The 13,871-nt window shown below is 33.9% G+C and overlaps 1 protein-coding gene across 1 annotated transcript; it reads right to left on the minus strand.

The window, feature by feature from the left end:
• Positions 1-5,385: 5,385 nt before the first annotated feature.
• On the minus strand, positions 5,386-13,080 carry LOC102875392 (NKG2-A/NKG2-B type II integral membrane protein-like). Its single transcript, XM_006888457.1, has 6 exons — positions 12,900-13,080; positions 12,391-12,477; positions 10,711-10,761; positions 10,147-10,298; positions 7,849-7,949; positions 5,386-5,512 (listed from the first exon to the last, which is right to left on the minus strand). The coding sequence occupies exons 1-6, from the start codon at positions 13,078-13,080 to the stop codon at positions 5,386-5,388; spliced, it is 699 nt and encodes a 232-aa protein (XP_006888519.1).
• Between the last annotated feature and the right edge of the window lie 791 nt (positions 13,081-13,871).

Consider the following 13,871-nt stretch of genomic DNA (forward strand, 5'->3'; position numbering starts at 1 on the left):
ATATACACATTAACTTGAGGAAAATCAAGTGTTATCCTATGATCTTTTATGACTTTGAATAGAAAGTTATGAGGAATCAATAATAATTTAATAAATTATTTTCCGTTTTTTAGTATATTACCTGATAACAATAAATTTATGGACATACTCAAAATAATGGAAGCACCATGCATACACATGACTCATTTTTTAAAAGTAATGCCTTTACAAAATTAATGTCAATTTTTTATTAGGCAAAACATGAAAATATAAATTGTTGAATGAAAATAATCAATAAAAAAGTACCATTGTTTCAAATTTCTCAAAATATCCAAAGGTTGGAAAGATATATAAGGATTGCTTAAATTGCCTAAATCAGGGATAAAAATTAAAGTTATAAAATTTATTTCAGATCAATGTTACATACAATGTGCTATAATCTATATAATAATATGCCTGCATATCACCAATTAAAAATACAAACTTCCTGTTAGTTTCTTTGCTATCAGCTAAAATCTAACTTGCAATAGAAGAGATATGGCTCATAAGATTTTAGGAAGGTGGACTTTCCACAACTTATAGCTTTATTGATAAACAAGAGATCATGCAGATTTATATCCTTATATCCATCAAATGTTACTTGTCAGATTACAAATGTGTTCATTCCTTGTCAACTTCCCATCTAGACATGTATACATAAATAAAATTTTATCTCCTATTTAAAAGGGATATATGATTAGATATTATTGGTGTGACAGGAGTCCAGAATGGAGGTAGTATAGTGGTGTGGACTTTGGGGGAGGGATTGAATAACAATGAATTAGTTTTTTCTTTTACATTTCAAGGAGAGAAGTGAATTGGAGCAAGGGGTGGGCAGGGAGAAAAGTGCAACAATGAATGAATGGAAATCCAAAGATTCTGTAAACTTTCATTGAAATAAATTTAAAATAATAATTAAAAAATCCATACTTCTGTCCAACATGATATAATATTCCAACATAAAACTAAAGAAGTCCCGATAACTAAGGATGTCAAAAGAATTGATGTCTTTGAGCTATGGTGTTGGAGAAGAATACTGAATATCCCATGAATTTCTAAAAGAACAAACAGATATATCTTGGAAAAGGTGGAGCCAGAGTGCTCCATGGAGGAAAACATGATGAAGCTTTTTCTCATTACTTTGAGCATGTTGCTGTTGAGTCACCTGCAACTCATAGTGACTCTAGGTACAACATCCCTAAACCCTGCTCTATCCCTTGCAAATCTTATTGTTTCCGACACGCCCATCCCCATTACCTCAGTGACTGAATCAATCGATCTCATTGAGTGTCTTCCTCTCTTGCGCTGTCTCTCCAACCTCCCAAGCATGATGTCCTTCTTCAAGGACTGATCCTACCTCGCAACATGTCCAAAGTATGTCAGAGAGAGCTTCAGAGTCCTTGACTTTAAGGACCAGCCTGGCTTCACCCTCTCTAGGACAAACTTGCTTGTTCTCCTAGCAGTGCATGATATATTCAGTACTCTTCTCCAGCATCAAAGCTCAAAGTTGTCAATTCTTATCCTATTATCCCTAGCCATTGTCAGCTTTCTGATGCATAGTAAGTTATTGCAAAGACCATGGCCTGTTCAGGCTCACCTTAGTCTCCAGAGTGACACCGTTGCTCTTCAGTACATTGGAGAAATCTCTGATGGCAGACTTTCCCAATGCAATTAGTTTTTTTTATTTCTTGACTACTGGTACCAAGAGTGTTGACTATAGAGCCAAGCAAACTGAAGCTGTTAACAATCTCAATCTCTTCATCATCTCTCATGACGCTGCCAAGCAGCTCAGTGGTGAGAATCTTCGTTTTCTTGATGTTGAGCTTCAATCCATATTGAAGGCTGCAATCCTTGACCTTCTGCAGCATGCGCTTCAGGTCCTCCTAAGTTTTAGCAAGCAGAATTGTGTCATCTTCATAACGCAGATTGTTGATGAGACTACCTCCAATCCTGCTGCCACATTTTTCCTCGTAGAGCCCAGACTCCTGGATAATCTGTTCTGCATATAGATTGTAAAGATATGGAGACATGACACACAACTGATGTACAACTTTCCCAATTTTGAACCACACGGTGTTTTCTTACTCTGTTTTGATGACTGCCTCTTGGTCTAGGTATAGGTTTCACATAAGTACAATCAAGAGTTCTGGGTTTCCCATTCTTCTCAGAATCAGCCACAGTTTGTTGTGATCCACACAGTAAAATGCCTTTTCATAGTCAATGGAACATAGATAGACATTCCTCTGGTACTCTCTGCTTTCAGCCAAGATTCATCTGACATTTGCTATAATATCCCTAGTGCCACAGCCTCTTCTAAAGCCAGCCTGCACTTCAGGCAGTTATCTGTTGATGTGGTGTTTAAGTTGTTTTTGGATAATCTTCAGCAGAATCTTGCTCACATGTGATATCAATAATACTGTTCGATAATTTCCACAATCTGTTGGATCACCTTTCTTTGGAATGGGAACAAATATATATCTCTTCCAGTCAGTAGGCCTGGTGGTTGTTCTCCAATATTCTTGGTACAACTTGGTGAGCATATTTAAAGCAGCACCTGTACATTGAAATATGTCAGTCCAAATTCCAGTCAATTTCTGGGGACTTGTTTTTTGTCAATTCTTTCAGAGCAGCTTGAACTTCTTTCATGACCACACACTGTTGCTCATAATTTGTTTTGGGAAATTCTTCTGTGTCTGTCAATTCCTTTTGGTACAATGACTCTGCATACTCTTTCCATCTTCTTTTAATGCTTCCTGAATCATTTAATATTCTGCCCAAAGCATCCTTAAGTAATAAAACTTGAGGTTTGAATTTGTTCTTCAGTTCCTTCATCTTAAGAAATGCTGAGCAAGTTTGGCACTTTTGATTTTCTTGTACATTTCTTGTACATTTTTCCTTGTACATTTCATTGTAATACTTTATTTTGTCTTCCCAAGTTGTCCTCTGTAATATTCTGTGCAACTCCTTAATATATTTATTTCTTCCTTTTGCTTTGGCTTTTAGGCACTCTAGTTCAATATTTAGAGTTTGTTCTGACATCCATCTTTGTCTTTTCTTCCTCCTCTGCTTTTGTAATGACCTTTTTCATTCTTCCTGGATGATATTCTTGATTTTTCCCACAGCTCATCCGGTCTTCACTCATTATTGTTCAAGACCTCAAATCTGTTCCTGGGATAATTCCCCAGAGAGGAACATCATACTTGAGATGAAAAAGGAACTGTAAAAAAGAGGAAAACCCTTGACTAGGTGGATTGACATGGTGAATACACCAATGACCTCTATTGTATCAGAGATTGTGAGGATGGCATGGGATAGAGCAGTGTCTAGATTGATTATTTAGAGGGTTGCTGTGAGTTGTTCACACTTGACTGCATCTAACAAAAACAACATTCCTTATGGACCAGGCCATGAGAGCTCCCATACAGAAATAAGAAATGGATAAGAAAAGAAAATTTTAATTTGTGATATACTAAATCATATTCATAGCAAAGCAAGAAAACCAGAAGACATATTTCTAACAATTAGAGTCCTCATTTCCTCATGTGTTCATGCTAGGATTCCTGGTATATGTAGTCATATTTTTCATTACCCATTCAATATTCAGTTTTACCTCAGCAAGGACTGCATGGGAATGACCATGTTTTACTTTTTCTACTACACGGAGATGTACTGGCCCTTCAACAACATTAGCAATACAAGACTAACCCCTATGAGGTCAGACATGCCCCCCATGTTCCCACACCTCTTTCTATTCATACCAACACCAATCTCACTCCACTGGACCCAAACTCTATTGTGATAGCTCACAGACAACCCAAAACCATATTAAGGAAGCAAAAAAGCTATACTTCAGATTAGTAGCAGAATAAAATCAGTAAGAACAGCATCTGATATGTGTGCTCAGTAGGCACCTCAACCTTCAGCCTCCTGGATTTAGGCTCTTTAGTCATGCCAGTTATGGCTTTCTCCTTGCCCCTAGTCTCTCTGTAAGTGCTCCAACAAACTTGTACAAAAGGGTTTGGTTCTTTGGCATTGCAGTCCCAAGGTCAGCTCAGTCTCAGCTCAGGTCTCTGATTCTCTGCTGCTGGCTGCTATGTTTACTGCTCCTGTAGTCCCTGGTCTGGATTCAATTAGAATTCTCATCCTTAAAACTATATTAGATTTTCTTGCTTCTTCTTTGCTGGTATTGAGAGACTCAAATTTTGCTGCTAAATCTGCTGTATTTATTGGATAGATAAACTAATCCACTGTAGATAGGCTAACATACTCATTCATATATTCCTGACATTTGCGTGAAAACCCAAACTCTGTGACTAGGGAAGGCCTTTTATAGTAAGCCTTTCACACTACTACTGGTATAATAACTAATCATCATTGACACTCATTGCCATTTCAGCACAGTTGTTGATGGTAAAAATTAGATATCATAGCAAAAACAGTATTTTAGATTCATTCGGTCTATATTTTTTTATCATTTTTGTATTATTTTATACAATAAATTTGAAATTTCAGACACTTCTGATAAAATAAATGGAATTTGTAAGGATAAAACATTAACATATATTGATCTTTATCACTATGCCTGGTATTGAAATAATGCAATAAAGTTCTTTATTAATCATCTAGTCATCTTTGAATTATGGATAATTTTTTCTTATGTTAAAAGAAATAATATGTTGGAATTTGAGAAAAAATACAAATATTACTATGTAGGACAAGAAAATATTCATAAATAACTCAGATTCATAAAATAGCTGGTTCAACTAGCAAGGTCACAGAAGCTGTAAGGCGGGTATTTAACTATCTTAAACAAATATATGTGTGTGTGTGTGTGTATGTGTGTGTGTGTGTGATTGTGTGTGTGTATACACACATGCATGTTTTTACACAATAAAATTGTGTAAAAATGTGTTTATTTAAAATACAATAGCTGTCTTTGCTATTCAAAAAGTAGCAACTAGTCAAGTTAGTCTAGAGATGAACATTTAAAGTACAACTATTTTGATTTGTACTTAAGTTAATGGAAAATAAACACAATTCTTGAAAATGAACAAAATATTGTACACTCATACAAGCCCAACATATTTTTTTCTATAATGACATTAATTTAGACATTTTTGCTTTGTTGTAAATTAAACAGATAAGTAAACATATGGATTGGTTGGGGGAGACTCATGGAATACATTAAGCTCATGGTTACAGTTTACTGGTGAAAATTAGGCATGGAAAAAGCACATAGTATGGAGAACAGGGAGACCAGAAACGTGGAACTTCTAGTTCAAACGGTAACGTCATGGAGTATGAAACTTTACAAATGTGCTATTATTTTTGTCTCATAAAATACAAAGACTTCTGAAGGCTTCAAAGTCAAATTTTGTACCTGTAAATCTTACGCTTACAAATATATGTTGTACTAAGTCCACATCTGTTTGGTTGAACATCATACCAGGTTAATGTACCACAGTTATATGAATTGTTTCCTGGATCTGACATTCTGTAATAGATAAAAATACATAAACTCAGTAAATTGTTGTGGTAATACATAAAACAATGGTGTTTTACACTTAACACTAAGTTGACAAAATTTGGAAAGGGAAAATAACATTTTTCATTAAATATTAGTCATTTTTATGATCACTGAGCAGTTCTTTCTTCACTAATATTTGTATCAAGAATCCATTTTATTAATTAGCATTGTTTTTACATTTCTATGCTTAGAGATGCTGTGGACGAACTCTCAATGATCCAAAAAGCATCAAGAGAAGATGAAAGGAATACAGAATATCTCTACCAAATAGAGTTGATCAGCACTCAAGTATTTCAATAAGAACCATGAGATCAAGAGCCAATACAATAAAGGGAGATGTTCAAGCTGCACGAAGACATTGACAAGAAATAAGGTCCCAGAAATCAATGGTATACCAATTGACAAGATTCAAGGAACAGATGCAGCCCTGGACATGCTCATTTGGAAGACAGCTTTTGTTCTCATTCCCAAGAAAAGTAATCCAACAGAATTTGGAAATTATTGAACAACATCATTAATACTACATGCAAGTAAAATCTTGCTGAAGACTATTTTCAAATGGTTAGAACAGTACATTGACAGAAAACTGCCAGAAGTTCAAGCTGGTTCAGAAGAGGCCGTAGCACCAAGGATATCATTGTTGTTGTCAGATGGATTCTGTCTAATAACAAATAATACAAGAGAATATCTGTTTGTGCTTTATTGATCATGAAAAGACATTTGACTGTGAGAAGACTGAGAATCCTAGTACATTTAATTATAGTCAGAGAAAACTTACTGAGACACAGAAACTACTTTTTGAACATTTCATGGTTTAGAATGAAGAAAGGTATGCTTTATGGTTGTATTCTTTCTCTCATCCTATTGAATCTATTGTTGTTGATGTGTATTATAGAATCAGAACTGAACCAGAGCGGACCCTCAAGCAAGTTTTCAGAGGCACTAAATCACACTAGAGTTGATTGTCCATCCTACTTTCTCAGAGCACGTGGTGGGTTTGAACTGCATACCTTTGTATGGACTATGGAATTCCTTACCATTAAGCCACCAGAGCTCCCTATTCAATATGAATGCTGAACAAATCATTTGAGAAGGTGGTGTTTATGAAGAATATCAGAATGTCAGAATTAGAGAAAGGCTCATCAATATCCTGTGATATTCAACTGACACAACATTGCTTGCAGAAAGTGAGGAGGATATACAATGAACATATAGGTAGCAGCAATCAGCAGATCAGTAAATATATAGCATTAGAAAAGTCAACTGTCATCAGTCTAAATGTCCAACCACAAATGAACGGATTGAGAAATTATGATACATTCACACAATGGAATGCTATGCAACACACAGGAGCAATGATTTGTAAACTATTGCCTAACTTGGGAGGGACTGTAGAGCATTATGCTGAGTGAACTAACTCAGTCCCACAAGGATAAATATTGTATAAAACCATTTTTGCAGAATGAGTATAAGGATCTCAGAGGGGTGGGAGAGGTTGGAAGCAGAGAGATGTGGATGCGCAGGGGGAGGAGAGGATTAGTCATGGGTTGTACAATTTAATGGGGGAGGGGGAGGGAAATGGAAATAATCTGTTCTTGAAAACAATGTATTAGGATTTTGTAAATAAACTAATAGAGAATTTTAAAAAAGAGAGGTCAACTTTCAGAAAAAATAAGAAAAGAAAAGTAAACTGTCAGGGACTTCTTCAAATTACTAAATATGGTGTCAGTTTTAAGATTAAGATATGCCTGATTCAGGCCATATTCTTTTAAGTCACTTGCTATGCTGCCGAGAGCTGGAAAATAAAAAAGGATGACAGAAGAAGAATTGATGATTTTGAACTGTATTTTTAAAGAAAAGTGATGAATATCTCATGGACTGACAAAAGAACGAACAGCCACCTCTTCGAGAAAGTGCAGTCACAGTATTTCTTGGAGGCAAAAACGGTAAAATTTTATCTCAAATATTTTAAGCATTTTATTAAGAAAGTCTTTTTCTTGAAAAGGGACATCATTCTTGGAAGGCAAATTGCTGGTGAGATAATGCCCAAACCAGATGCATTGAGGCAGTGACTGCACCAAAGGGCTCAAGTCTTTCAAATATGATAAAGATGTCACAGAATAGGACAAGGTTCAGATCTTTTGTCCATAGTGTCATTATGTTTCATACTCAACTTGACTCCACAGGCACGTAACAACAATGATGCAATTTCCACAAATCAATGTACGCATAATAACAATACTATTTATCAGGGGTTTTTTCCCTATATTTTTATTTGTGCAGCATTACTTGGAAAAACTTACCTTGTGGTGTAATTTGTCCCATTTATCCAGTGCCACATATGGTGATGGCTTTCACGGAAGAGTCCAATCCATGATAAAGATGACAGGGACATTATAAAATTCTATCAGAAAAAAAAAATTTAAAACTCTGTGTTTATGGTCATAAAGTTCTTTAAAACAGTCCTTTAAAAATGTGTGCAATGTTTTCTTTCACTCTAATATTTTAAAGAAAATAAGAGCTCTGCATCCTAACATTAAAAATATATTAAAATTGAAATCCACATTTCATATTGTCAAAAATGCTCACAAATCTTTTACTTCTGGTTAAAAATAGTTATGTGAATAGTTAGGTATTGTGGTTATTTTCTATCAGTACTGTAGAGTCAGAAGCAACATACAACCGACTCTCCAGCAGGTTTTCAGAGGCAGAGAATCATATAGGAGAGGATGTCCCATTTCTTTCTCTGAAGTTGATGGATTCTAACCATGTCTCTTTGAGATGGCAGCATTGTTTCTTATCCTTAGGTCACTAGAATTCCCCTGTAATTTTGGTAATGTTACTTTAAAAAAAAGAACATCATATAATTTAAGACTTGACACATTTGGAAATAATAAATAAGTAAAAATTTAGATAGATCTGCAGACTGTGATATATACATATCTTTATGATTTAAAAAATTAAGATATGTAAAATAAAAAAGGAATATTCTTGCATTTAAAGAAAGAGGTAAAATAAAATGTAAATCTATTTTACATTTGAAAATGTGTACAAATTATTAAATGAATAAACAAACGGAAACTGAAATAGGCATATAAGAACCTCTGTCTTAGACTTGTAATGTTTGAACTGCCTGTTACAAAGTTAAATAAACATATTCCTTAAGCAGTTAAGTGTAATGGTCTCTGTGTAATTCAAATAGTTATTAGATTCAGATGCCACCTAAATAATTGAAGGTTTGAATCCAGTATCAAGTGACCAGTCATTAAAAACCACAGGCAGTAGTTAATAACCTTGCAGAAATAGAACCACTATATGGATAACAAGTGATCATATATTGAAGAGAATACAATCAATGTCACAAAACAGTATCTGTAAAAATGGCTGAATAGGAAGTTAAATTGTTGAAATTGTTATGAGAAACTGAGTTACATAGAATTAAAGAAATAATAAAATCAGAGAAAGTCTAATGAAGCAGTCACATTCATTCCAATCCATAGCAATCTTCTAAGATAGAGTAAGTAGAGTTGCTCCTATGTCTCATATTTGAATTTCTGTGTTGGCAGAACACTCTGTGCTACTAACCCAAAGAAAGAGCCTCTCTTTGATGGTCCAAACCACCCAGGAATTCCATGGGAGGAAAGAAGACAATCACCTCCTCAGAGATTTAAAATACTCAGAGATTTAAAATCCAGTGAGAAAACTCACTGGATGTTAAGTTATAAATAAGTTCTGACTAGATAGTAATGAGTTTGTTCAGTTAATAAATTTTACATAAAGTAAGGATATTGGTTGAATGAAGAACAGACACAAGACCAGTACTGATGGGGGAAGGGTGGTGCTAGCAATTTCTATTACTAAATCTTAGCTATAATTTCAGGGATTTTTTTTCTCTCTGATTTATTGTCACTTTTTTTTTTTGCATTTGGATTTGTTTACATTGGAACAAATATAATATAAACAACTATCGGTGACTTAAAAATAAATACTATGTCACTGAAATAATCAAGATATTTAACCATTTCCTAGAATAAAATTAGGTTTATTTACTTTTTAATTTTTTTTCTTACTGCTATGCAGTTGGAACTGACTTACAGCAGATACTTCTATGAGTTTTGGAGAGACTGTAAATCCCATAGAAGGGCAGTTCCAATGTTTCTCTCACAGAGCCACTGGCAGATTTGAATGACTGAAGAGATTTGCCTTTAGCAGGGAAGCTACCCACTAGACCACCAGATTCCCTCTGTGCTTCTAAAACAGGCTAAAATTTATTGTTTAATACCAATTCTTGTTCTATAGCATAGAGTCAATACAGACTCATGGCTGACCCTACAGCAGACTTTCAGAGACAACTGTTCCGAAGGGGGGGAGATGGAACATATTCCTTCCATGAGTAGGAAATTCAAATCTCGTGCCTTTGTGTTGACTGCAATTCCTTACCACTAAGTAATCAAATCTCCCTTTAATAACAAGAAGTAGCAAATCATATACTGCTATAGTTTCTTGAGAAAAAAAAACTATTATCAGATGAAATTTCTTTTACATACCTTTCTTTTAGTATGACATACTTTTTTAAAAATTTCATATGTTTTAATTCTTACCTGCTCTTCTGTATTATCTATATGAAGAAGATTTGAATTTTTAGATGCACAGGATATCCGACTCACATTCCAGGTTTTTTCTTCATCACTAATATAGTAACAGTTGTTAGAATAGTAAAACCAATCATCTGGGCATTGACCACAACTACAAGCTGTAAAATGTTATGAATTAATATCAAGAAATGGTTTGCATTACAATATAAAAACAATCTGAAATATAGGCATAATGACATTAGATAAAAACCTAAAATGTCAAATATGTGTATATGAAACATTAAAAAAGTAAGCAAAGAATAGTTCTGGACAAAGCATGTTCTGAAAATTACTGAACATCAATTCACTAGGACATTGAAATTATTAATTTCTTATATTGCTCTTTTGTTGTTAGGTACTGCATAGTAAATTCTGAACTCCAAACAAGTAACACAATAGAACATCCTGACAGAATTTTCTACATTGTAATTAAAGGACAAAGCGTAATTGAATCGATTGTAAAAGAAGAGAGTTATGGTTAGGGACAAAGTGTAATTTTATTATATCAGAATTTTAAAAATTATTGAATACCTGGTTGGGTTGTGGCTGTTTCTGAATTGTTGTTTTTCAGCATTTTCTGAGCTATAAAAATTAAAGTACACAAAGATTAGTAATTCTACAATAACTACTAATAATTTTAGTTTTCTAGTTTCAATTTTGATGTCATTAAACATTATACAGTATTCAAATTATCTTACCAATAAAGATTTAAAATGAAGGATTTTCAAAAAAGGTTGGATAACTTAGTGGACACATTTTATAATTTTTTACAGATTAACTGATTTTAATCTCAAAAATTAAAATTTATTACCCATTTTTTTTTGTTTCTCAGTGCAAATTTTAAAGAGTATCAAACATACAAATATGGATATGTCCACTGTGTTCTTGTTGTTGTTATGTACTGTCAAATCATCTGAGACTCATAGCAATCCTACGTACAACAATTCTGAAATTTACCCTCTACTGAGCCAGTCTCACTTAGTATGACACATCTACCCCTAATTTCCCTAGTTACTGCATCAATCCATCTCATCTGGGTTTTCATGCCCTGCGCTGTCCTTTCACCTTTCCATGTATGTTATCCTTTTCCAAGGGCTGGTCTCTCCGGGCCACATACCTGAAGTATATGAGACAGAGCTTGAAAATTCTAGCCTCGAAGGAGAAACCTGATTTCACCCTCTCCAATACAGACCTATTTGTTTTCGTGGAAGCCCATGATATGTTCAATACTCTTCTTCAGCACCCCAACTCAAAGGCATTAATAATTCTTCTGTCATCCTTAGTCATTGTCTAGTTCTCTGATGCATAGCAAGTAATTGCACAGACCATGGCCTGGATCAGATGTACCTTAGTCTCTAGACAAATATCATTGCTTCTCAGGACTCTGGAGAGGTCCCTGACAGCAGATTTTCCTAGTGCAGTTTGTTTTTTGATTTCCTGACTGCTGGTGTTAAGAGTGTTGATTGTGGAGCTAAGCAAGATTTAACTGTTAACAAGCAGAATCTGTTCTCCATCCATCCTGGTGCTGCCAAATGGCCCAGTGGTGAGAATCTTTGTCTTCTTGGTCAAAATGGACATACGCTGTAAATATGTGTGTGTATGTATGTGTATGTGTGTGTGTGTATAAATATTCAGACACATATTTAGAATGAAAACAGCATATGTATACACATATACATACACATACATATATACAGATGCATGTAAACACACACACACATACACACACACACACACACACACACAAATAGTACGAAACTGCCCTGCAATCTCAAAGACACATGGTTTAAATCCAACAGCTGTTTTTAAAGAAAAGAATGGGCACTCTCCTACCATATTATCTACTACCTCTGAGAACCCACTGGAAGGTCAACTATTAATGGACTCTAACTTGACAGCACACAGCAACAATAACATTGATTTCATATATTTGTGTGTATATTTAGAATTGAAAAGAACTATATATATCCAATATACATATATAGAGTAAATAGAATTCTTACATGGCTTTAAACAATCCATAGTAACTTTTATTACATTTAGTCCACATTGATGAGCCATTCTATTTGTCAGTTTAAAAATGAAATTAACAAACACAAGGAACAAATACAAACATTAATATAAGAATGTGATTGCCTATTTCATGGAATATATTGGGAAACTTTCTAATTCTTAAAGGGAGTATTCTGTAACAAGCTTTTAATGACTTACAAGGAATAATAAACATAATTGTTATGGTTAAAATACTGGTCATCAAGACAATGCAGATGATTCCAAGGACACCAGCAATGAGCTTCCCTGAAGATAATGAGAGATATGAAAAAAAAAAGATGAGTATAAACACTCAGAAAAGATAAATATACTAATATTTACAATGTTTAGATATGAGAATCCAAAAGCACAGGGTGACATATACAAAAGATATTTCTTCATATTCTTCATTGTAAATTTTTAATAAAAAATATTAGCATTTTTCATAAAATAATATACCATAAATTATACATCAAACACAATTTAAATAAAGCCTGAATAAAAGTAATCTTCAAATTTTATAATATATGTGTATTTTAGCTTCCATCCTCAAAACCAAAAAATAGTGAGTGTATATTGTTAATCTAACTATAATTGTACCAGGTCTTTTTTCTGTTTATTTTTTTCCCCACAACTTGGCACTAAAATTATACTTTTCAGCCAAGTGTATTACAAATTAAATATTTTACCTTTACAGAAGAGATTTCTGTCATTATTTTGAAGATTCTGAGATGTAGTATGAAGGTTTAATTCCACATAAGTTAGCTCTTGGTCAGTATTCAAAATGGAGGCATTAGCATCCTTAATTTTCTGCCTTTCTGACTTCTTCTCCAGATTCAATTCTGTGTAGATTACCGTTTGATTACTCATATCTGCATCTGAGAAATGTCAAAGTCTGTGCTCTATGGTGAACTGTGTTTAAGAAGGAAGTAATCTTCCGTATGTATGACAAGATCAAAGTAGGTAAGGAGGGAGGGTAATTATCACTGCTCATTTTACAGTTGTGAATATGAAGTTTTGGTTTTAACTTAAATGAATCTTACATAAACATTACATAGTGGAATAGGGAAATTTCAAATACACTCTACATTTGATAAAATATTATTGGTAATAGTAATAATAAAAAGGGTATATTATTAAGAATAAAGAAGTTAATTGTATAAGAATATTCTTTCTTCCATTATAGGTGCTGAAAATGACAAATATAGACAGGATGCCATTCAGAAGTGAAGATGTCTGACCTTACCTGTGTACTTTCCATCTAAAACCATGGAGATTTCATTCACTTTAGAAAATCATCAGTATTGATATAGTATGAGCAAAAATAAAGAAGATTTTACATCATTTTATTTGGGTACAAAATCAACACCCATGGGAGTAGCAGTCAATAAATCAAAAGACATATTGCATTGAGCAAGGTGCTGTAAAAGACTTCTTTAAAGTGCTAAAGAGCAAGTATGCTAGTTTAAAGATTGAGGTGTATCTGACCCAAGAGAGAATATATTCAATAGATTCAGATATATTTGAAAGTTAGGAATGAAGAAGGTAACCCTAGAAGAATCAGTGCCTTTGATTTCTTTGGAGAAGAGTATTGATTGGACTGCAGAAAGAATGTGTGTGTCTTGGAAAACATGCAGTCTTTTTTTAAAAAATAATTTTAA

This window comes from Elephantulus edwardii, unplaced genomic scaffold (assembly GCF_000299155.1).
Source record: "Elephantulus edwardii isolate Elephantulus edwardi_28Jun2011 unplaced genomic scaffold, EleEdw1.0 scaffold00067, whole genome shotgun sequence".
Lineage (NCBI taxonomy): Eukaryota > Metazoa > Chordata > Mammalia > Macroscelidea > Macroscelididae > Elephantulus > Elephantulus edwardii.

Coding starts and splice junctions, on each gene's coding strand:
- LOC102875392 (XM_006888457.1), bottom strand. CDS start 13,080: ATGAGTAATCAAACGGTAATCTACACAGAATTGAATCTGGAGAAGAAG. Junction 10,762..12,390: donor AATTATGTTTATTATTCCTT/GTAAGTCATTAA, acceptor TAATTTTTATAG/CTCAGAAAATGCTGAAAAAC. Junction 10,299..10,710: donor AACAGCCACAACCCAACCAG/GTATTCAATAAT, acceptor AACATTTTACAG/CTTGTAGTTGTGGTCAATGC.